Source organism: Mastigoproctus giganteus, chromosome 2 (genome assembly GCF_048544385.1).
Source record: "Mastigoproctus giganteus isolate SK-2022 chromosome 2, ASM4854438v1, whole genome shotgun sequence".
NCBI lineage: Eukaryota > Metazoa > Arthropoda > Arachnida > Uropygi > Thelyphonidae > Mastigoproctus > Mastigoproctus giganteus.
The window spans coordinates 188,546,277-188,572,763 of NC_143576.1; the positions used below are offsets into that span (position 1 = coordinate 188,546,277).

The following is a 26,487-nucleotide window of genomic DNA, read 5'->3' on the forward strand; positions in this document are numbered from 1 at the left end:
TGTTGACAGGTATTCTTCAGTATAGGACGAGGGAAGCTGCAGTTACAACTAACCACTTTCAAATTCATTTGGATCAGAGGAAGATACAGACGATTTGACACCATGAACGGACAGCTCATCACAAGACGAATAATTTAGTATATCGAACGGTCTTTTCCTAAGTGACCTATGTAAATGCAGGTAAATAATTACATAGTGATATTTATTCCACCTTGAGAATTCTGCGTGGTGGGGTAGCCAACGGGAGAAGAGGGATGCAGGTCATGTGGTACAGGTGGGCAGGGCAATTACATCACTACAAATGTACTGGTAAATAATTACATAGGTCATTTCCTGATTAGATATCAATCAGGTGTGTCTTTTACATAGAAAAGATTTGACTTACTGCATCATACCTCTACAGTTTATGTAGAAAAGCGTGTGCAGGGGCTGGTGAGCAAAGCAAAGAGGGGCAAAGCCCTCTAGTTATTATTATTATATTACAATGATTGAAAAAACTATTTTGTAAAGCCTTTACAGTTTTTTAAAATTAATTTGTTGAAGGATAACTACTAGTAATTTTTGAATTTGTGTAAATGTTTTCTTGGCATAAACTTGTTTGTGACACCTTATGGATGTTAAGACAATGGACAGACATATAACAGCTTTAAAGAGTGTAATATATGTAATGGTAGAATGACTATAGTTGTTTTAACCAAAAAAAAAAAAAGTAATTTATGTCAAGATTATGTTCATTCTAACCTTTTATTTAAAGTTTTTTTCCCCCCCCCAGGAGAGCAAATTTACAGTGTGTGGAGATATTCATGGACAGTATTACGACTTGTTGAACATATTTGAATTAAATGGGCTGCCTTCAGAAACTAATCCTTATGTATCCTTTTTAGTTATAGCAGATAGGGATTACATAATTGAAGAGTGAATTGAATCAAAATAAATAATGCAAGTAAAGTATGATCTATTATTATTATTACCTGTAATTGAAATCTAATTTTAAAATAAACTCAATTTTAAACACTAGTCAGAAAACTAATTTTTTTAATTGTTTAGGAGGTAGTACAGTAATCTATAGTTTATCATTTATTTAATTAATTTAAGAAAATTAGATTTTTCTTAAATTAGATTTTAAGAAATTTAAATTAATTTTTCTTAAATTATTGGATAAATTAAGAAAAATTATCCAATGTATTCATATTTGTACTTTTTATCCAGTTCCTTTCATAAAAGAAGGCCTAAGGGTTAAAATTTGAGAAGATGAAAGATGATACTTGACATCAAACATGAACTTCTGTAGATTGAAATTTTCAAGAAATACATATGAAGAGAGGTTGTTCCAGAAAAATATGTTCAGAGCACTTTAGAATTTGAGTTTAGAAGGGGAATTATAGAAGCCAAATTAAAAGAACAGTGTCCATGGAGGTATCTATAGAAAAGGCATGCAGCAAAAACAACTTCTATGAGACAAGAGTGGAGAGTCTTTGTAAGAGATGGGTCAAACACCTTCTCTTTTGAATGGAGTCTAGAAACCTGACAGAGATTCTGTGGCACTCCCACAGATGTGGGGACAATATTTCATGGTAGGACAGATTTGCGATTTGTACAGAGTAGCTGTTTAGAAGAAAATTAACATGAAAGTTAGAGTGAAAGAGAAAATCCAGTTTTTTAGATACAGAGGAAGCAATATTTGTGATGTACTTATGTCAAGAGAGATTAGAATTAAGGGTAATCCCTAATAGAGATTTGTGATCTTGTCTAGAAATCTGAATGTGTCATTGAAGATAAGCATAGGAGCAGAAGAATCTTTTTGTGAGTTACAAGACATGACTGAGTTTTAGAAGGATTGAAATTAACCAAGTTATCTCTGTCTCACTGGAGAATTACATGGAGATCAGCATTTAAGGAATTGATAATGGATATTTGAGAATTTGGAGCTGGTTCTGCAGTGCAAGGTTTCTCAAACTAGAAGGTGGAACGATTTGTGCTGTTATCAACAAAACTATGGATAGGATTTCCAGTTTCCATAGGATTTACAATGGAAGAAGGTCAAAATATACAAAAGAAAAATTGTGGGAGAAAGAACTGAACCTTTAACACCAGTATTATTAGAGAAGTTAGAAGACAAAAGCCATCTACCATTACCTGCAGTGAGTAGTCAAAGAGCAAACTTTGACACCCAATTATAAAAAAAAAGTTGGCAAACCATAAGATGGAATATTATTTATAAGACTTTTATGCCAAACATGATCGAAGCCTTTTGAAATGTCAAGAGCAACTGCTTGAGTTTCACCAAACTTTTCCATTGAATTTATCCACAGATGCGTAACAAAAGCCAGTATATCACCAATGAATGGACATTGATAGAATCCATACTGGCAATCATTGATCAGATGGAAAGTTTCTAGATAATTTAGTTCTTATTATTATTCTTATTATCATTAGCCATATGGTAGAAGGAAGCCTGAGGCTTATGCTGCACCAGCCAAAAAAAAAAAAAAAAAAAAAAAAAATTCTGAATTACCGCGCGCGTGCGTGTGTGTGTGTGTGTGTGGAAGAATGATATCTAGCTCAGGACCTTGGGTGTGCCAAGCCCATACTCACCAGATGTGAGCCCCTGGGTTGAATTTGGTGGTTAATGGATTTCTCTATACTTTAGAAAGAGTAGAAGTTTAGTGGACAATAATTAGATTTCACCCTTTATAGGAATTGGCTGGTTGTGAACAAATTTCCAAGCAGAAGGAAAAATATCAGTGAAATAAGAAAGTGCAAAAAAGGCAACACAGAAGAGGAGTAAGCTCAGGAGCACAGTTTTTGAGAAGTGGAGAAATGGCATCAAGACTGCAAAATTTTTCTGACATCCTTTTGAATGAAGAATACTGGGATTGCTAGGTGGTGGTTTACCAAGATCATCAATACACAAGTTAGAAGAAAAATAGGATGCTAACAGGTCGGCTTTGTTCTTTAGCTGAGGTGGTTTTGCAACCCAAAACTTTGACAAGAGACCAAAATGCTCGAGACCATCACCAGATTGTGATTGGAGGTGCCTAAATGATCACTCACCTCCACCGTGTATTTGTAAAGATTGCTTGTTTGGACAAGAAGCAAGCTCTTTGTCCAAATAAACAATCTCATAGCCTGTTCTGCTCATAGCTTGTTCAGAATCTAGTTTGGACTGATAAATAGCTGCTTTACAATATTTGCGAGCTTTAGTGTAGACAGAAAATGAACCTGGAGATTTGTATGTGGATGAATTCTGATATGCAACGTTCTTACCTTGAACAGCCGTAACACAGTTACGGTTACCTTGAACAGCCGTAACACAGTTAATAACTAAACAATAAAGGATGAGATTTTTAGGTGGAGTGTGGAATAAAGGATTTCATCCCTACAAGAATAATTTCACTGACACAATCTGAGCAAACATTGACATCAGAAGATTTAAAAAAGTAATCTAATCAAGGAAAAGAAGAAAAGAATCTCACAAATAATCCTATTTTGTATTCTTGTAATGCCAAATAACTTGATTGAGAATATCCATGAGAGAAAGGTTCCATTGGAGAAGAGACCATCACCAAGTTGTGATTGGAGGTGCCTAGATGACCACACACTTTGACCATATATTTGGAAGGGTTGTTTGTGAGAAAATGATCATGAATGTTGTCTGTGTTTAGGATTGTTTTTTATTTTTTTATTTTTTTAGCTGTCTTTAGGAGTGGTTAGTATTGTCTGCTAGGTAAATGAATAATTTATGTTAAGTCATTAGTAATTGCAAAAGCCTCAGTACAAATGATCAAGAGTGTTTTCTGTGTTTAGAATTGATTTTTATTTTGTTTAGGAGTGGTTAGGATTGCCCGGTAGGTAAATGAATAATAACTCTGTGAAGTCATTGGTAATTGCAAAAGCCTCAGTATCTCAGCAAGCTGAACTATTTGACTGGAAAATGGAAACCAGCTATGGTTGTAAACAGTAAAATAACCACGGAAAATTATCTTATTAGGAAAGTTGAACTAGAGAAAATCAAGTTCCAAAGAAAGGAAGTCAATGAGTTCATAGTGATTAGTGGAGTTGGGATAATGATAGAAGCAATGGATGAATTTGACAGAATGAGAGATTTTAAGCTAGAGAAGACCGAAAAGAGGTGATTCCGAATTACTAAGTCTCTGACAGGGAATATCAGAATGAACACAAGTATCTCCTTTGAAGAAAAAGGAATCATACAGCTAATAATTAGGACAACCGAGATGAGCAGTGGTTGAATCAACCAATAATTGGGATTTTATCAGAAAAAGTATGTGGGGCTTGCCAGACTGTAAGTGGAAATGGACATCACTGAGGTTGGAGCTGAGACCATGTATATTTGTGAAATGAATGAAGAATTATTTGGGAGGTGTAGATCTTTTTGCAGATAAGTTTGTTCTATTAGTTTTGCCTATTCATGGTGTATTCAATAGTAAGAAAAAGCGGGTGAACATATTAGCATTGGTAGGTGCAAATGATGCAAGAAAGCAAGCTTTACAGTATCAGCCAAAAAAAAAAAAAAAAAACCTACTTCCCATTTCATCCATCCGTTTGCTCTAAAATTTTGTCCAATTCGTCATTGAATTTATTTAAGCTATCAACTTCCACAATGACAGATGGAAGTTTGTTCCAGCAATCGACTACCGCTGGATAAAGGCAAATTTCTGCACATCTATTCTACAACTGTCTTTCCTCAATTTGAATTTATGCCCCCTTAGGTTCGTAATCTGAGCAAGAATCCCGTCAGCATTGAGCCTACTCAAACTATTCAAGGCCTTATACATCTCAATCAGACCGCTTCGCAGGTGGCTAGTTTCCAGCCACTGCAATTTGCAGAACTTTCTTGGTAAGAGGACCCCTTCGTTCCCCTCGGCAATCTTGTTGCCCTTCTCTGTACTCGTTCCAGCAACTCTACATCCTTCTTAAAATGAGGCCTCCAGACCAGTATGCAGTACTCAAAGTGTGGCCTAACCATTGCCTCATACAAAGAGATATTGTATGAAGCAATGAAAATTTTGGATATGGCATACATGCAGCAAAAATATAGTATATTATTCGCCATATAGTGCAAGGTACCCACAGGTTTTTGCTGTACTGGCAAAAAAAATCAAGTAGATAAGAAAATATGAATTACATACTGCCCTCCTCATACAAGTAACTGTCCAGTTGACCTTTGAATTTATTAAAACTGTCAGCCTCAACTACCTGCAAGGTTAACTTGTTCCAACAATCAACAACTCCCTGGCTAAAAGAAAACTTCCTACAATCTAATCTAAACCTGAAACCCTGTAATTTGAATTTATGGCTTCTAGTTCTGGAATTATTTATAACAGTGAGAATTCCACCACCATTCCTTTTTTCTAATCACTCTTTGATTAACCTCAATCAGATCACCTGTGAGGTGCCTGGTTGCTCACCTCTGTAAACTCCACACAACTGGAGTCTCTCATACAGTCATCCTTCTGCTGATCTCATTATTCGAGTTGTCTACCTTTGGACTCTTTCAAGAAGCTCAATGTATTTTTTCAGATGAGATCACCATACTTGTTACAGTATTCCAAATGTAGTCTTACAATTGCCTTATACAGTGGGATTATGACCTTCCTATCTCTACAGATAACATTCGATAAATCATCAATAGGACACCATGCTCTTTTCTGGTTGCCTGTTTACACTGTTCAGAAAACTTCATATCTGCCTGTATTGTAACTCGTAGATCCCTTTCCTCCTCCATTGTTTTTAATTTAACTCCACCAAGTGTATAATTTATTTGTATGTTGCTATTTCCTAAGTGTAAGAACTTGTGTTTAGCAGTATTAAAATAAAAGCTGCCACTTTTCTGACCATCTTTGAAGTCTGTTCAAGTCATCCTGAAGGAGCACTGCTTGACACTGATCATTAACGAAATTTAATGCAATTGATCATTAATGACATCTTTTTGACATCATGCCTTCTGTCACTTCGTCGATGTCATTTATGAAAATGAAAAACATCTCGATCCTTGAGGGACCTCACTCCTGACATTATACCAACTGAAGAATATCCATTAATTACAATCTTCTACCCTGCAGTCATCCAGCAATTTATCTTAGAATGTTACCAGTAATCCCAACCTGTTCAAGCTTATACAGTAACCTCTCCTGAGGGATCAGAGTCAAATGGTTTGCTAAAATCCAAATAAACTATGTCGAAATTGTTTACTTATTTAAATGTTTAATTGTTTAGTTATTTAAATATGATTTTCCTTTAACAAAGCCTTGTAGTGTGTCCATCAGACTGCTATATCCATCTAAATTGCATTCTGAATCATTGCCTCTAAGATTTTTGCTACCACCAAAGTCAGACTACCCAGTCTGTAGTTACCAAGTTCACTCTTAAAACCACTTATGTATTGGCGATACATTGGCATTTCTCCAATTCAAATGTCCCCTGATTCCAAAGATGCCCTCATAATTAACCTCAATGGTTCAATCCACTCCCTTGTACTCGCCTTCAAAACTGTAAGGTGTATACCATCACCACCAGGAGCCTTACTTGCCTTTATGCTCAAAAGTATTCAAATCATCTGTAATTGCGACATCACTAATTTCATATAGCTCTGCGACACTCACACAGCCTCTTCTCATCATGAAAGGTCTTTCGAAAAGTACCTGTTCAATTCATCCACAACATCAGCTGGGTTGTCTAAGACTTTCCCACACCCAGTACATAAGGGTCCAATCTGATTCGCTTTCTTCTTCTTTTGTATTCACATACATGAAAAATTTCTTTTCCCCATTCTTTGCTCTCTTAGCTAATTCTTTCTCATATGCAGCCTTTACCTCCCTGACCTTATTTGTGGTACTATTACAGATCAGCTTGTACCTGTTGTAAGTTTCAGTACTTTTCATTGCTCTGTAACTGTCCCATGTTATCTTTTTCTGTTCAATTTGACCAGTCAGCTCCGCAGTCATCCATTTTGGCACCCTCCTCCTGCAATATTTTCCGAAATGTATGTATGCATTCATGGCTTTTGTGATTTTTGCTTTAAAAGTATTCCATAATTCAGATGTATATGCCATACCTTGACAATCACCCAATTCACAGATGCCATATAGTGCTTAAAAAAATTGATAAAGTCTTCACTTCTGAAGTTAAAACCAATGCCTTTTCCTTTAACTACTGCAGCATCTTTCTTTATCTTCCAACTGATGATTGTATGATCACTTTTTGACAATGTTTCCTGTACTTTAAGCCCTGTGATGTCATTTTATTTGTTAGTAATGATGAGATCAAGAGTATTCTCACTCCTAGTACTATCTCTAACATACTGGTACAAATAGTAATTATCTAGTTTGTTTAAAAATGTTTTTCCCCATCATGAGTTTTCCTGCCACTTATTCCAATTAATTTGAGGCAGATTAAAGTCACTCATAATAAGACATTCATGCTTGCTTGCCCACTCCATCTGCTTGTAAAGTCTTGTCATATTCTTCACAATCTTCTGGTCTGTTGATTACTCCCACTCTCATTGTTTCTTTGCTTCCAGCTAACTAACAACACACAGATCCTAAGGTGGCAGATGTAACTTCAGACTCAGCAAAAGCTCATTTCATGCTCAGACTGCTTTTGATAAGAAGCATGACCCCTCCACAACTTTTATCTTCTCTAAATACATTATACATACCATAATGGAACTTATCACTGGTTTCCAGGTAGCATTTCAGTTAGTCCTAATATATCAGCATTAGATTTCCTAACCAGGAGTTGTAATTAGCATTAGTACAAGCATATGATGCAAAAAAGCAGCTTATACAGCATCAGTAAAAAAAAAAAAAAAAAACCCACCTTCCTATTTCACCTATCCATTTGCTCCAAACGTTTATCTGGTTCTTCCTTGAATTTATTTAAGCTGTTAACTTCCACAATGGTGGAGGTTTGTTGCAGCAACCACTAGCTAAAGGCAAATTTCCACACATCTGTTCTGCAACTGTTTATCCTCAGTTTGAATTGATGGCCCCTCAAGTACATGATCTGAACAAGAGGAAAAATCCCAACAGCATTGAGCTTGCTCAAACCATTCAAAGCCTTATGCACCTCAGTCAGATCACCTTGCAGGTTCCTGGACTACAGCCACTGCAATTTACAGAACTTAAGCCTTTTCCCCCCTCACCAATCGTGTTGTCCTTCTCTGTACTCTTTCCAGCAGCCCTACATCCTTCCTAAAATGAGGCCCCCAGACCTGTATGCAATACTCAAGATGTGGCCTGACCATTGCCTTATACAAAGGAATAATCATCTTAACACTGCTAGCAAAATTCCTGTGTATCATTGAGAAGACCCCATGAGCTGCTCTGGCAACCTGACTGCACTGCTCAGAAAACTTCATATCTGACTGCATTATTAACTCCAGATCTTTTTCATTCTCTACTACTCTGAGTGTAGTACTACACAGTTGGTAAGTTACTCTGGGGTTACTGTTACCCATATGCAGTACTTTGAATTTGTCAATGTTAAGCTTCAGTTGCCACCTCCCAGGCCATTCGCCCAACTTTTCTATTCCTGTTGCAAAAGCGTACTGTCATTAACAACCCTGCTATTCTTTGTGTCGTTTGCAAATTTGGACATTAAGCCTGGTATACCTTCATCAATATCATTGATAAATATAGAAAACAACAATGGACTGAACACTGGAGGACTCTGCTAATAACATTAGTCCATGAAGAACAGTGTCTACTGATTACCACTCTGTCTTCTCCCACTCAACCACAAAGGAGGTTTTGGCAGTTGGCTTGCCCCAGCAACTGTGTCACTCAACCATCCCTTTATTCATAGCAGCAACTTGCCCTTAATGTCATACTGCTCCAATTTGTGCCGACCGGGCTAGCCGAGTGGGTAAAGTACCTGCCCAGCAACCCAAAGGTTGCGGGTTCGATTCCCGCCTCGGGCTTGGAGCAAAGTACTGCAAAAACCTTGGAAGGTGCAATATGGCCACAGAAGCCGATGCGCTAACAACTACCAAATCAAATCAAAAAAAAATCAAGCTCCAATTTGTACAGCAGTCTTTCATATGCAACAGTATCCAAAGCTCTTCCTGAAATCCAAGTATGTGATATCAAAAGTATTTTATGCATCCAGTTCCTTTGTGACCACATCATAGTATCCAATCAAATTGGTCAGATAAGGTATTCTCCTTAACAAACCCATGCTGTGTCTGAACTATAACTGCAGCCTTGTCTAGATGATCCTGTGATGCTTCTTTAACCAGTGACTCCATTATTTTCCCCGGAATAGAAGTTAAACTAACAGGTCTGTAGTTACTCCACCATTTCTGTCAACCTATAAAATGGCTGAAATTCAACCATTTTATTGACAACACTCCTGACATTACTTTAGATACAGTTAAGACTAAGTAATCTTCTATAGTTTACTACCCTGACATATCCCCTTGAAGTTATTTAGATTTGTATTCTGAGCTTTATCTTCCCTCTCATTTGAAATATTGCTACCCTTAAATCATCTTATCAACATTGGCTGTTCTAGTAACAAGCAAGAATTCATGAGGTGAGTGCAAACGTTTTACTTTTAACCATATCATCAGATAAATGCAACCCTCACATCATCTTATCAATGTTGACTGTTGTAGTAGCAAACAAGAATTCATGAGGTGAGTGCAAACGTTACTTTTAACCATATCATCAGATAAATGCAGATCTAAATTATCCTTCTTTGCCCCTCCCCCCCAACCAGCAATTTACCTGAATCCCTGGCTATTCTCAATGATACTGGCAAAAATCCTTGCACCACTTTTGTTTAAATGAACATTTCTACAAAATGGATTTTCTACCTACGATTGCATTGCAGGCCACTCTGATAAAAAATTAGATATTTTCATATTCCCCTTGCATATTCCCTCAAGTCTCGTGTTAATCCACAAGGCTTTCAGCATATAATCCCTCCTGTCGTGTCTGGGCAGAATGCAGACACATGCACATTCTGATCTAACTCTTGGCATTTTTTCAGCATAGTCCTGCATTTATACAACAGATGGTTGGGTCATGTATGCTTAATATCATTAGTCCTGACACAAATAATAATCTCTCTCTCTCTCTCTCTCTCTCTCTCTCCCCCCTTAAAATCTGACAATCTTTTGGTAACATCACCAATTGTTTCTCCTGGCAAACACCCTGGTTCTGGACCACCTATCTTTATTACAGAAAATGTTACCTGGGACCCGTATCAGGGTTGCATCACTTGGTAGGTGAGGAGATAATAAAATAACATGCTCCTTGACATAACATGATCTCAACAATGTCCCCTGCATACATACTACTTGTACTCCCTCCTGTCTCTATCTGGCAGAGTAAAGGCATCAAGATCATATACTAGCTGAACCGGATGCCTCCTAGAGAGTTACCAATAGGTTTGTTCCGGTGGACTGTCTAGTAGCTAGCCCATGAGCACTGTTTTCGAGCTGTTCCCTTGAAAAGTAACAAAGGTTGGATCTCGCCATTATGTCCATCACGACCTCCAAAAACATCAGTTACTCCATGGTGGAAGAGATAGGAAGTAGCCAGATCTTTGCTCTGGAGACTAAATATGGGTATTGCCACTTCAAGGTGTTGCAACAGTTGATGAATATGGGTAATACCCATACTGAATATGGGTAATACCCATATTTGGTCTCCGTAGCCAAGTGGTCAGGAGTGCAGTAGCACACACTCCTTGAGTAGACCAGGGTTCAAACCCCTGACTGCTAAATACGGTTGACCTGGCAACCCGCACTGGACCAGCATGGCAGATTATGGTCTATTTCCCTCAACATGAATTGTTGAGGAGGCTTCCATTCTGCAGTGTGTTGATAATGGCTGCAGTTTACCCTTTTATGTGCCCATATTCATCAACTGTTGCAACACCTTGAAGTGGCAATACCCATATTTAGTCTCCAGAGCAAAGATCTGGCTACTCCCCCATCTCTTCTATCATGGAGTAGCTGATGTCTTTGGAGGTTGTGATGGACATCATGGCGAGATCCAACCTTTGTTACGATAGAGACAGGAGGGAGTCCAAGTAGTATGTATGTATGCATGCATGCATGCATGCAGGGGACATTGTTGAGATCATGTTATGTCGAGGAGCATGTTATTTTATTATCTCATGACCTGCCAAGTGATGCAGCCCTGATACGAGTCCAGGTATACACTAGGGCTTATGTGATATGTGTTAAAAAGAGAAATAATAATTGATTGCAAGATTTCTGTTGCTCTGATTTTAATGAAATTTGGAAGGGCTCAACAAATTTTTTTAAAAAGTCAAAATCCAAAATTTCACAAAAATCTATCCATTGGAAGCCAAGGTATGTGGACAGACAGATAATGAAAAAGATGTCAGATCTTTATTGGTCTGATTTTAATGAAATTTGGGATAGCTCAACAAATCTTTTTAAAAGGCCTAAATATAAAATTTCATGAAAGTCCATCTACTGAGAGTTTCAGAAGTTATTATATGCAGACAGAAAAAAAAAATAATAATAATTGGTGGAGTTCTATTAGTCTAATTTTAATAAATTTGGCGTGGCTCAACAAATCTTTTTAAAAGGTCCAAATATGAAATTTCAGGAAAATTCATCCAGTAGTAGCTGAGTTATTACATGTGAACAGGCATGGTGATGACAGTAGTTGCATTATGCATATATAAATGTGCATAAAATTCCAGCATAACTCATGGTGGGGGACTCTTCTCCTAACTGAGATCAGTTAACTACAGTCCTGATGGGAAGAGTCCTTAGAAATTAATTCCACTCTATGACTGGACTCAAACATAGTCCTCTCCAAACAAGTGAAAATAAATTAATTTAACCAAATTTATTTTTCTATAATGTAAATATGAATTTTCACTGTTTTTTTTTTTTTTTTTTTCTGTCAATATTGACATTTTCTTCAATCAATAACATCTTAAGAACTACCAAAATGGTGGTAACCCACTAATTTTGCTTGTACATCATACAAAGCAAGTTTGCTGTAAAGCTGTGGCATTCACAAAAAATTAAATAATAAAATTATCACACAGCAGTAAAAAGGTTTTTTTACGTATGTCATAAGTCTGCAGGTGACATACTTGGTCCTTTTGTTTCCCCCATTTTTAATCTCTACTATCTATGAAATTATTAACTATCTGTTTTATACCGTTGATATTCAAGTAAACATCACTAAAGCCCTTTAGCCTTATTGTCTTTGGTGATGTATATGTATCAATGGCATTGTTTGATCCAAATTCAATATTTATTATATTAATATTTTAAAACCTTTTATAGTTATATTTAGTTTGTGTGTGTGTGTGTGTGTGTGTGTGTTCGTTCTCACACGTGTATGAGATTATTATACAAAGAGTAGCACATATTTGAAATGCAGTACTGCTGTGATGGTGAATTTAACCAAATTTTTCTTAATATTCATAGCTCTTTAATGGTGATTTTGTTGATAGGGGCTCATTTTCAGTAGAATGTATATTTACCCTCTTTGGCTTCAAGCTTTTATACCCAAATCACTTTTACATGTCTAGAGGTAAGTATCATATAACATTTTTTTTTTCTGCATCTTAAATAGATTTTTTTTACCAGGATGTACGTGTGTATAAAAAGAATTATTTGATATTTTTATGATATATATTTAAATTATATCTTCTCATGTTTTATTGTGCAATTATATTATTCCATATTAGTTAGCACAATATAGAAAATATACATTCAGTCATCACTGAATTATGACCACCCCATATGTAATAGACTGCGCCACATAGCTCAAAGTATAAAAAGCTGAACAGTTTCTTACACTAGAGCAGTGGCAATTTTCATCTGGTCGTGCAAGTGATAAAGTAGCAGTTACAGGACATAGTAAAGATATCATAGAGTCTCAAATGGGCATGATTGTGGGAGTTTGTGTGTTGTTTCCGTATCGGAAATAACACGCTATTCTTTGTACAAGTAAATTATACAAAGAATGGTGTCGAATGGGTCGATTACATAAGGTGGATGTTCATGATATTTGAAGGGTGCAGCATGTTGTACGGGCACAACAGCAAGTCACTATGTCAACATGGGGAATGCAAGAACAATATGCCAAATGCTGATGCCCTGCACACTCAGATGTATGGGATTCCACAGCAGACGACCCAAGAGACCTCCATCTGCTCAGTGCTGATCATCGTCGACAAATGCTGGTGTCAACAACATGCTGATTGGACACTGGAGGACTGGAAATGAGTGTGCTAGTCAGATGATTCCAAATACCTGGTGTAACATGCCAATGGATGCCTTTGTGTGTGAACAGGCATGGTGATGAACCATTTGTGTGTGTGTGTGGTGCAAGCAACACAATTCCATGGACCATTGTGCATGGCACCCTGGACATAAGAAGATGTCCTATACTAGAGAAGCGTTATTTATTCAAAGTAGTGCAATACCTGGTATCTTGTTGTGAAGGTAGCCACAATATGAGATAAAATTAAGCGATGCCTTTACACTGTGGACGTAGTTAAATTTATGGGCAAACTATGGTGTATCTACACTGATATTATATAGTTAATTTAAACCCATATCATATTATGCCTTGTGCATTTAGTCTTTAAATACAGTATCATTCTGTTCACCCTTTGGCATCTCTCATATTGTGGAATTAACTTTGCAACTGTGATGGCATGTTTGCATTATCAGGGTATCTGCCTACTCACTGATGAGTAAGCCAACAAACTTTTAAAAGCGCCTGATTGGTGGTGGTGCCCACTGAGAATAAATAACAGTAGCCTCCTCTACTAGAGAAGCATTATTTATTCAAAGTAGTGCAATACCTGGTATCTCATTGTGAAGGTAGCCTCAATATGAGATAAAATTAAACGATGCCTTTACACTACGTATGTAGTTAAATTTATGGATAAACTATGGTGTATCTACACAGATATTATATAGTTAATTTAAACCGATATCATATTATGCCTTGTGCATTTAGTTTTTAAATACTAGTAGTTTAAATATTAAATAAATGCCAAACGATGTTCTAATGGCATGCATAACTGGTGCAGGAGAATGTACAGATGAAGAAAGTAGTTGTGTCCCCCCCCCCCATATGTCATTTGCAGAAACTTCTCAATAGAAGAGAGTCAGTGTTCTGGATACCTTTCATCTTAGTCAGCTGTTCTAAGCAAGGACCAAAATCTTAAAGGATTGAGCATTATCATTTTATGGCAATCAATAAATATGATGGGGGAGGTTAAAAAATAAAAATTTTCTTTTTCTTTAATTCCAGGTGTTTTCAATTATTAGAGTTCAGTTTTCCATTGTATCATTGATGATTCCTTAAAGTTATCTAGTGGCAACTGGATTGCAGTAATTATTTTGAAGTTTTATCAAATTCACATCCATTTTTTTTTAATTAGGTAACCATGAAAGTCAAACTATGAACCAGATGTATGGCTTTGAAGGAGAAGTGAAAGCAAAATATCCTTTACATATAATTAAATTAAGTTCTAGTTTGTTTAATTCATTTAGTCCTGTATAAAAAATGTAAGCAATCCTGTTGTGAAAGAGATATATATGTCAATTAGCATAATTCAAATGAAGTGAGTACAGTCAGTCCTTGATAGCACGATAGTTGTGTTCCTAGAAACCCTTGTGCAGTGCAATATAAACAACAGGCCCTATGGGAAAAATAGGTTTAAGTGCCAACCACCCAAGATTGAACACACATTTGCAACCAGAACATTACCAAACACAATAAATTATCGTAATAAAATACTTACGTATTTCATGGGCAAACTATGGTGTATCTACACTGACTATTACGTAATAAAATATTGCTAATGCTTTTGCTTCTATCATAAGCAACTTGTTTTTTGTTTGATTTTCTATTGAAACAGATGACAGCCGTTCCATCTCTTCTAATTCTTTGTGTCTTGATCTAATGAATTTTAATTACACTTTAAGTTGTTCCTGCTATGAAAGTTGTTTTTAATCATCTTTCTAATTCTCGGCATTGCCTCATTTAGGTAGCACGTGCAATATCACATGATCTTTCATTTCGCTCAAAGCGTTTCACAATTTCATATTTTTTTCTCTATTGACAGAGGCGTACTGACCATAAGCCTTACCGGGGAAACTCTGGTGGGCCGGAGGCCGGTGTGATTTTGGCCATAAACCATAGTATGAGGCCACTACAAATTTTCCCAGGTAAGAATTTTTGACTCAGTCCGCCTCTATCGATATTGCTTTTCTTTTTCTCTCTGAATCTGCAGTATCTTCACCAGGACGCTTCCTTTTCATACCTTTTAAGTATTTTATTCATTTTTAAGGAATAAAGCACAATTACAAAATGAGGAGGCATGCTTGATACACATAAACAAAGCTGTGTGCGCGTGTAGCAACTGAATAAACAACACCATAAAGGCAGAGTACACTATTAACACCTCACATTTTACTAAAGCACATTTCTGGGGGTTACTACCATAAAACAATAAAAACAATTTCCAGTTGCGTTTCTGCTAGTGGAATCTGTTATAAACTGGTAGTAAACTTGATCTAATTGCATTTGCGATAATACTGATAGCTAGAATTGTGTGGGTTTTTACCTTATTATGGTGAAATGTTTCCCCTTCACTGATATAAAAAAAAAACATAAATACATTTTCAGAATCTTCTCTTCATTCCTATCGTGTTGCGTTCAATTTGGGTGATTCCGCATTCGACTGCTATTTCTTGTAAACACAAAGGCGAATTGTGTATAAGCGAATTCGGTTCGTGTTATACCCGATATCGTTCCCCTATTTATAAATCGTGTATGATCGAATTCGTGTAGTGTAAATACGTGTTATACGAAGACTGACTGTACTTTATAGGGCGCCTCCGTAGCCAGATGGGAAGGAGCAGCAGCGCATAGCACACGCTTCTTGATTAGACTGGAGTTCGAGCCCGTCACCACCAAATACGGAGGATGCGGAAAGGTTGGGGAATGACCACCGCATATCCCGGAGCAATATGGCCTTAGTTGCAAATGCTCCTAAAAACCAAACTAACTAACTAACTAATGTACTTTATAGAAATGAAATGTCACATATTATTGGTGGGATGTATACAGATGAACAGAGAATTTTTGAAAACTTCCTGCAGATCCTATTGGTCCTTGATACAAGTCCCATGATTCACAATGCAGTTGTTAATTTAGTAGTCCATTTCCTCTGAAACCTTACTCATGTTTCTGTGGTGATTGATACTGTTGTTTTAGTGATCATACAGTTCCAAACTGTCTGCTGGCACTGCAGACAAACTGTCTGCAGTGCCAGCAGACACATAGTTCCCTACATAGTTCTACAAAAAAAAAAAAAAAAAAAAGTCATGTTTTGGGTAAGATATCTGAGGAGTTCAGAGCGTCATGTTATTTTCTTTGGTGCCTTTTAATATATGTTTCTGAGGTAATTGAGATATTCTCATGTGCATATGGAAGTAAGGAGGCATGCTATGTTTCTTAGAAAATGAAATCAGTGGAATGTTCATAAAGTTGAGGTAAAACCATTTATTCAGCATGTCCAGGTTCCTACGGATAATCTTTTCCTTAAAAAAAAAAAGAGAGGGCCATAAATTTTCTGAAGTGAAATGGCACAAAATATTTTATTTTATTATTTTTTAAAATTACATTAGTGATTTGATGAGGATTTTCAGTGCCCCATACCTGAGTGTTGCGCTGGTTGACTTTCCCACTCAAGTGCAAAGTGGATTATTTTTAAATGGCAGAGTCACTTGAAAACAAGCCATGACTTCCACTTTCTTTTTAAAGTCGGAGCAATATTCATAGCTTGCATTTATTGTTTAGTTTAAACAACTACACTAACTGCAACTTTCTTTTAAAAGTAAATGTTTCTGCAGTTATTTGTGGCATAATCAACTCTAGCTGCATCTGTAGAGCTTTTGTGGGCTTTGCTGAACAACTTCTTTTGCTCTTTAACTGTTTCATCAGTGACACAGGAGTAACCTTGGCTCTGCCCCTTGCAGATACAGCCTTTTTTTTGTGGTATGTGTGTAAAAGAAGAAGTAAGTTAATACTTACTTCTTCTTTTGAAGAAGAATTTGTAAAAGAAGTAAGTTAATTCTTCATACATGTTTATGCTTTTTTTTATACATTATACTTTTACACATTACACTTTCAAAAGGTATTTTTCACACTAATTACAGAATTTGACTTTGAAAATGAATAACACAAAATGTTTTTATCAATGGTGAAGCTGTTTTCATGGTTTACATGCTGAAAATTCTATTTTTTGGTTGAGGGATTAAAAAATGCAGTTGGTATTTAGAGAATTTATTGTCATATCCATTGGTTAGTGTTTTTCATACAGGTAATCATATAAGTTACTAAGCTTTATGTACCAATTCATCTGACATCTTAAATGGATGTCAGATGAACTGATGAGCTTAGTGGCAGAAAATAAAAATACATTAGATGCTTCTAAATTATCAGGAGATACAGAAACCTATAGTGGGTATAAAATAGTCTGTAATCAAATTATAAGGTGGGTTAGGCAAGTTAAATCAGATTATGAGAAGTTGCTGGCAAAAGATGCAAAGAAAAGTAGCAAAGACTTCTTTACTTATTTAAACACTAAAAGTAAAGAGATTGAATCACATTGCTCCACCAGATATGAATGGTATAAAATTTGTTGATTGTGCTCAGGTTGCTGACAAACCGAATAGATATTTTGCATCTACATTCACATATAAGGAATTTTTCAGGGATAGGGATGCCAGAAGCTTATCAAATTCTAATAGGGGGCTAAATGATTTTGTGATAACCGAGAAGAAAATGGATGAGAAATTGTTGAAGTTAAATGTAAAAAAAAAAAGGTACCTGAGATGGATGGGATCTGCATAGTTACATTAAGGGAGGCAGAAAAAGAGGTTAGTTACTCTTTAGCCATAATTATGAGAGCAACCTTGGATTCAGCAGAGATCTCCACAGATTGGAGATGTGCAAATTTATCCACAATTCACAAAAGTGGATCAAACTGTGACATGAATAATTACAGACATGTTGCTTGATTTTTGTTCCAGGGAAAATAATGGAGCCACTGGTTAAAGAAGGAAAGTAGGACCATTTAGATAGAAATGCAGTTATATCGCAGTTACAGTATGGATTTATAAAAGAACAGTCTTGTCTGATTGTAATATTGTATAAGTGACAAAAGAACTGGATGCAAAAAATAATTTTTACATCATATACTTAGATTTCAGAAAAGCTTTTGATACTGTTGCACATAAAACTGCTGTACAGACTTGTGAACATTGTGGCATATATGGCAAGTTACTGCAATGGATAAAGGCATGGTTGATTTGGAGAAGACAGAGTTCTTATCAACAGGCCCTGCTCTTTGGGGACAAGTCTTGTTATTGGGGTTCCACATGGTTTAGTGCTGGCCTTTTTTTGTTTTCAATATTTATTAATGGTATTTATGAAGGCATCTCAGGTTTGATGTCTAAATTTGCAGATAATAAGAAGGTTGGCAGAGTGGTTAATGATAGTAATCAGGGTATGCTACTGCAACAAGATCTAGAAAAACTAGGTAGTTGGTCTGAGAAGTGGCAATTGAAGTTTTAACAATGGCAAATGCAAAGTACTGCATATGGGTGGCAGTAATCCCAGATTAATGTACAAACTGTGTGGTATACTGCACTCAGCCCAGTGAAAAAATGAAAAAACCTGGCAGAATTGTTCAGTCAGATATGAAGTTCCCTGTGCAGTGCAGACTGACTGCCAGGCCATCTCATAAGATTTTGTGGATGATACACAAGAATTTTGAAAGCAGGAATAAGGAGGTGATTATCCCATTGTATAAAGCTATGGTTAGGCAACATCTTGAGTACTGATTATGGGTCAAGTAGCTTGATTGAAAGGATTTGGATCAGTCAGAATGGGTGCAGAGAACAATGAGATTTTTGAGGGTGAGGTTGCGCTTACCAGGAAAGACTTCAGTTCTGCATTGAGCAGTGCTTAGAGTAGGCACAAGACCTTATCGAGGTGTTAAATGGATTGAGTAGGTTCAGCACCAATGGAATCTTTCCTCTTGTTCAAATTATGCACAAGGGGCATAAATTCAAATTGAAGAAGGATTATTGCATAATAATTAATTAAAAAATAATAAATACTAGGGGGCTTCACCCCTGCTCGCTTTGCTTGCCAACCCCCATGCACGCTTTTCTACTTAAAATGTAGAGGTACGACAGAGTAAGTCAAATCTTTTCTACATAAAAGATGCCTGTTGAAATGCACTGATCGATATTTAATCAGGAAATAACCTATATAATTATTTACTAGTACATTTGTAGTGATGTAATTGCCCTGCCCACCTGTACCACATGACCCGCATCCCTCTTCTTCCATTGGCTACCCCACCGCGCAGCATTCTCCAGGTGGAATAAATATCACTATGTAATTATTTACCTGCATTTACATAGGTCACTTAGGAAAAGACCGTTTGCTTCGGGTTCCATAATGCATGCGGAATATTGTTGCATCCAGAAGAGCAGAACTAAAATATTTACAAACTATACAAATATTTAAAATATTTACAAAATACTAAACTATTTACAAATATACAAACTATATCGGGCTCCTTCATCAGCTGACATTACAATGGAACATCAAATGATGCTGGGCCTGGTCGTGTATTAGACAGTGAAGCACGTGCACGAGGTTGGTGAACATTATGCAGGCAGTTGTCTTTCAATGGAAGACAACAATGTAATTATTTACCTGCACATTTTTAGTGACGTAATTGTCCCATCCACTTCTCCAATTGGCTTGAATAAATATCAGTAGGGGGAAAACTTTTTTAATGAATAGAGAGATATATCAAAATAAACTACTTGTTTGACTCAGTCGTCATATAGGTATCTATCCAACTGACCTTTTAATTTCCTTATGTTGTCAGCCTCAACTAACCTTGATGACAACTTATTCAAGTAATTAAAAACTCAAGAAAAAATTGTCTGTGATCCAGTCTAAACCTCTTTCCCTGTAATTTGAATTTATGCCCATTATTCTGGAATCCTTAATACCAGTGAAATTGTCACCTTCTTTTGTTTTACCATCCTCTTTCAGATCTTTATAGACCTCAATCAGGTCCCCTCAAAGGTGCCTGGTTACCAAGCTCTCTAGCCCACATATTTGAAGTCTTTCCCCATACGGTTAGCCTTATGCCAATCTCAACCATGCAGGTTGCCTGTCTTTGGACCTTTCAAGAAGGTCAATGTCCTTTTTTAAATGAGATCAGCATACTTGATGAGACACAGTATTCCAAGTATGGTCCTACAATTGCCTTATAGAAAGGGATAATTATTGTTGCAGCCCCAAACAATTTTGTAGTTGTACTACAACATTGTTCAGGACAACATCACCTATACAATTCTGATCCCTCCAGTGCCCTTGCACATTCACCACTCATTTGTGGCCACACTTTTATCATTCACTCTAGCCCCTTTTTATTTTTACTCATTCAAAATAAGTTTGGTGATATTGCTATCTATTTATCATTGTAAATGACATCCAGAGGTGTTTAGTATGAACATATGTAGGTATAGATGAGTGACACTGTCACATAGAAAACCTTCATGTCTTTCAGGAGAGCGGAGTTTCTGATAATGTGTTTATACCTAATCACCTTCTGGAAAGATAGACATAGAAAGGTCTTTCAAAGTCACTTTTAGACTTTGAAAGATCTTTTTTTCATTATTATTAAGTACAACTCTCTCTTTCTCTCTCTCACAGTTAAAACTAGCAGCTAAAAACTTCTCATTATAAACATTTGGGTAATGAGTTTACAAATAATCATTCAAGCTATAGATTTGTATATTTTATCTTATAAATAATAAATTCTTTTAGGAAGTAAAAAGAATAATGCTGTTTGAACTGTTAGTAACTTGACTGTTGTTAACAGAGAAAACATAATACATTCATCTGAAAGATTTTTAAAACTTCTCTTGGTTGTAAACCTCAACTCTGATTACATACTCATCTCAGATGGCCGAGCTGTTTACAGAAGTATTTAACTATTTACCTTTAGTACACTGCCTAAATAAAAGAGTGTTGGTAAGTATGAGTGTATAATTTTAAACTAATGAACCTGCTTTCTTTTCCACCCATTTAAAAATTTTTACTCTCAAGAATTGATTTTTATAGTGAAAACCATTTCCAGATATTTGTGGAATATTATCATTTTAGTAAAAATAATAATAATGAAATAAAATGACACTACGGTTGAAACTTGAGGAGATGCAATACAAATTGCTTGTACAGCTAGATGTGCGTGAATTATTGAAGAGCAAATCACATATAACAGTTGTTTTCTTTCTGTTTTTTTTTTTTTTTTTTTTAAATTAAAAAAAAAAAATTGGTTTACATTTCTTTACAGAAGCACACGGGTTTTGGAATAAACTGAGAGTGAGAAACAACTTTCCCATTGAGAGAGCAAGAGAGACTGACCCAGTTAAAATTTGTATACTAAATTTTGAAGTGAATATTTATGATTTAATAGATGTGTGTGTGTACATTTATATAAATATATGATTATTATCAGATTGTCAGATTTTAATTGGGTTAAATAGAGCATTATTATTCACATGGGGGCTATTAATGATTGCTTTGTTCGATAAATATAAGACCACAATGAAAAAAGTCCCGTGGATTAACTCAACAGTCGAGGGAATGTACAAGACCCTAGGGGGAAAAGTTTTATGAGTGTGGCCTGCACTTGTAGGTGGAAGGAATCTATTCTGTAGTGAATGTATTTATTTGAACAAAGGTGGTGCTAGGATTTTTTCCAGTATCATTCAGGATATTTTAGGGTGCTTACACATAGAATGCAGGTGACTGCTTACCAGGAACCAACACTGACATGCAGCTTAAGCTTTCCACTGGCTATGAATACATAGAAAGCAGTTGACCAGTGCAACTTCTCAGTATGCAGTTGGGTAGGTTTTATATGTGCCACTGAATTGCGTTAATCCCTTTAGCTCTCGGGTAAACCGTTGGCTTAAAAATCGACCACTAAATTTTGGATCAAGCCCTCCTGCAATTCAGCGGGTGTCTAGTAATTTCAGGTGAAAACTTATCAAGAGATAAATAATTATGGGAAAGAGGGGAGTGGATGGTTTACTTATGCCCATCGCAGGACATTTCAATAAAATGTTTGTTGGAATGCACACTGAAATAATTGAAAGTAGAAGGGAGAAATATTTTTGCAGGTGAATAATTTTAAATGCATAAAAAAAAAAAGCATTAAAGTGGTGAAGTGAAGTGCTCAGAAGCTATATATGTGGTGTTCTGTATTGATAAAAGTTGAGAAAGGAAAAGAAAAAAAAAAAAAAAAAAAATGGAAAGATCAGAGGAGGTAGTATAGTTACAAATCAAAAAAGTAAAAAAGCATAATAATAAAAGACAAAAAAATAATACATTTAAAGTATATTGCTGCAAATTGAACAATCCTGACATCTCTTCAAGTGCAACCACCAGAATTGCTGAAAAATATGATATTGTCGTTTTTCCGTGCAATTTTTCTTTTTTTAATTGACTAATCTTCACCATATACTAATACATGCATGCTAACAAATAATATTATATATTACATTATGGTCGTATTCTATATATTGCCACAGCAACAGCACTAATCCATAAACACCATACAAAAATATTAATAAAACACAGCATACTACAAATATTAACTCCACCATATGCTTCTATATACCTCATATCACACACACACACACACACACACACACACACACACACACACACACACACACACACACACACACGATATGAGGTATGTAGAAGTATATAACTCGATATATATATAATTATACATATATTTGAATAACGTTTAAAATAGTTGGGAACAGAATCTTTCATAATAAAAATAAAAAGGTACAGCATACATCAGAAGCAGCAAAAAGCATATTCCTCTACATGATGCTTGAAATATAACCATACAAATAAGAGAGCGAAATATATACAATTTCGCTCTCTTATTTGTAATACATACAAGAGCGAAAACAGTCGAAATTAAATTTCGACTGTTTTCGCTCTTGTCTTGCCATACTGCTGGCATTATTTTATATTTTCTTTATTTAATTCTCATTCTAATTTATTTGTATGGTTATATATATATATATATTTAAATAATGGCTTAAAGTTTAGCATAAAATAAAAAAATAAATAAATATTAAGCTGTCATTAGAGGCAGCAAAATGCACATACTACTGGCTTTTGTTTTTATTTTGTTTTATTTTGAATTATTGGATATATATATACAGTGAAACTTCTCCTAACGGACACCTCTCGTTAACGGACATCTCTCTACAACGGACATTTTCAAATTCCCCAACTCACCTCCATTGGTTTTAACGTGTTTGCAGCTTCTGTCTAGCGGACATTCTCTGTAACGGATGCGGACAGGCAATCTGCACTGTTTCGTTTAGATTAGCACTTAATTTGATCTCCCCATAACGGACAGCGGGCGAGCTCACGGCCCTTTTTCTAGGAATGTTTCTTCCACGTATTGCCTCAATCGTGTGTTTATTTTCTATTTCCGGTTCTCTGAATTTTATCAAGGTTTACGTCGCGGTTCTAAACCCTTTTTCAAGAATTTTAAGGCACGTGTAAAACTTCTGATGAATTCGGTGTGTGCAGGGGGGGGGGGAATATGGTCGGCCTTTCGTCTTTTCAGTTTTCAGTTTTGTTCAGTGTCGTGTGAAGTGCACAATGTCTTCTCGTAAACATTTAACATTAAAAGATAAAGTCAAACTCATTAATGCGTATGATTGGAAAAAAAATAGTGTTCGCAATCTCGCTACAAAATTCAAAATCGGGAAGACGCAGGTAAGCGACATCCTAAAGAAAAAAAATGAACTGCTCAAACAATTTTGGCAACACGGAAATGATCAGGTTCAAAAATCATTTCCGAAAACTGTTGGACTTCAAATTTGTCGCGCACATGCTAAAAAAATTCCCATTAATGGGCCTATTATTAGGGAAAAGGCATTGGAGGTTGCGAAATCTACGGGAGTAAATGAGTTCAAAGCTTCTGTGGGATGGTTAGACAAGTTCAAAACTCGGCATAAAATTTCTTGGAAAACCGTAAGTGGTGAAGGTGGATCTGTTGATACTGGGGTTGTAACAGAGTGGACCGTCAAATTGGAAGATTTATGTTGTGATTTTGAAGCTAAGGATATTTACAACTGTGACGAAACAGGGTTGTTTTTTTAAAGCTCTTCCTGAAAAAACAGTGAGTCTAAAAAACGAAAAGTGCCAGGGCGGAAAAATTTCTAAGGAACGCTTGACTGTACTATTATGTACAAATATGCTAGGAGACTTTGAACAACCTCTTGTTATAGGAAACCCACAAAATCCTCGTTGTTTCAAGGGCATAAAGTTGAATCTTTTGGATGTTGACTGGAAGTCTAATAAAAAAGCGTGGATGACACAAGATATCATGAGCGAATGGATAAGTCACTTTAACCAAAACATGATTCGTCAAAACAGAAAAATTATTCTTTTCATGGATAATGCTGCATCTGACCCGCACATTGAATTGTCCAACATTCAAATTGTTTTTCTGCCACCAAACACATCTGCAGAGTGTCAGCCCTTGGATCAAGGGATAATAAAAATTTTAAACTTCACTACAGAAAACGTGTTTTAAGACATCTCATTGCAAACATGAACGATGTAACATGTGCGAGTGACCTTGCAAAGAAAATCAGCATCCTAGATGCGATTCAATGGATTTCCTCTTCAGTAAACGCAATTAGAAAACAAACTGTAGTGAACTGTTTTGTAAAGTCTGGCTTCTCAAATGCAAAAATTGAAGTTGTGAACAGCAATGTGGAGCACCAAGAACAAGAACTTCAACATCTATTGATAATGTACGATACTTCCGCTACAAGTGACCCTGGCTACAAAGATATAGACTCAAACCTCACTACAGAAGATGGTGCTCTAGACATTATCATCGATATTTTTCAAGAAGTTCCTCATGAGGATGAAGAAATGGAAGGAGGTCATTCTTTCGAAGAACATATTAACGACGAACCACCGATGAAAATAGAAGAAGCGCTCATACAAATCAATCGTTTAAAAATGTTTTTCGCCACTGAAGAAGATACTGAAGGACTTTCGATGGTTTCTTCACTCCAAACCAAACAAATGTTGAAAACAAAATTATCAGAAGGAAGAAGGTGCAGAAGAAAATAAGTGATTACTGTATGCATTTTTCTTAAGATAAACTCACAATATGCATAGCACAATTGTATGTATATTATTTACAAAAATATTGTGCAAAATCTGTATATAATTTAATTTAATTTTACATTAAACGTTTAACGATTTTTCTTTATCTCTTGTGTATGTAATTGTATATTATTTACAAAAATATTGTTCAAAATCTGTATATATTTTAATTTAATTTTACATTAAACGTTTAACGATTTTTCTTTCTTTCTTTCTTTCTTTTTTTTTTTTTTTTCTCCCTCAGACTTCTTGTTAGCGGACACTTCTCTCTAACGGATACATTTTCGTTCCCCATGGCTGTCCGTTAAAGGGAAGTTTCACTGTATAATTATACATATATTTAAATAGCGTTTAAAATAGTTGGAAACGGAATCTTTCATAATAAAATAAAATAGTACAGCATACATCATTCTATTTTTTAGAATTTTAGAATTTTATTTTATTTTAGAATTTTTTATTTTATTTTATTTTATTTTAAAATAGAATTTTATTTTCACTGTTATTCTTATTTATATGGTTATATATATATATATACTTAGCGGTACTGGGGGGGGGTACCGCTAAATTAATATGTAATTGGCATTATCCTAAATTTTGTATAGTATTTGTTAATTGGATTTAAAGTTTGAAATTATACAAGGGTTTCTGGGCTACTATTTATGTCTATTCTTGTTTTTTGTTCATTTGTTTATTTGGGTTATTTTTATGTTAATTTTCGCTCTACAGTTTTTGCCATACTACTGGCTTATTTTATTTTATTTAATTTAAAATATTGGATGGATATATATATATATATATATATATATATATATATATATATATATATAAAGACTTCACCACTTTAACTGTTTTTTTTTTTTTTTTTTTTCCTTTAATAAATTTAAGGTTTTTTACCTGCAATAAATATTTCTCCCTTAAACTTTCAATTATTTAAGTGTGCATTCCAATGAACATTTTATTGAAATGCCCTGTGATGGGCATTATGTAATGCACTGTACATAAATATATAAATTGTTATAGAATTGTATATTGTGATTTTTTTTTTTTTTAATTGTAATTGTGAGTTTTTATTGTAAATTTTTTTATATAATCTGTATAAATACTTAATCTTACACAAGCTTTTTTGTTAATATGCACTTGCATGTGAGGCACTTTAATTTTTCAAAAAATAAAT

The 26,487-nt window shown here is 35.4% G+C and overlaps 1 protein-coding gene across 1 annotated transcript in view; it reads left to right on the forward strand.

Moving 5' to 3' along the window:
* The window catches only part of PpD3 (protein phosphatase D3), a 246,514-nt gene that overhangs the window by 141,996 nt on the left and 78,031 nt on the right, over window positions 1-26,487 (forward strand). The window contains exons 7-10 of the mRNA XM_090368865.1: window positions 773-871; window positions 12,449-12,554; window positions 14,422-14,482; window positions 21,035-21,116. Of these exons, the coding sequence (XP_090224991.1) occupies window positions 773-871; window positions 12,449-12,554; window positions 14,422-14,482; window positions 21,035-21,116 (348 nt within the window). The remainder of the gene's footprint in view (window positions 1-772; window positions 872-12,448; window positions 12,555-14,421; window positions 14,483-21,034; window positions 21,117-26,487) is intronic.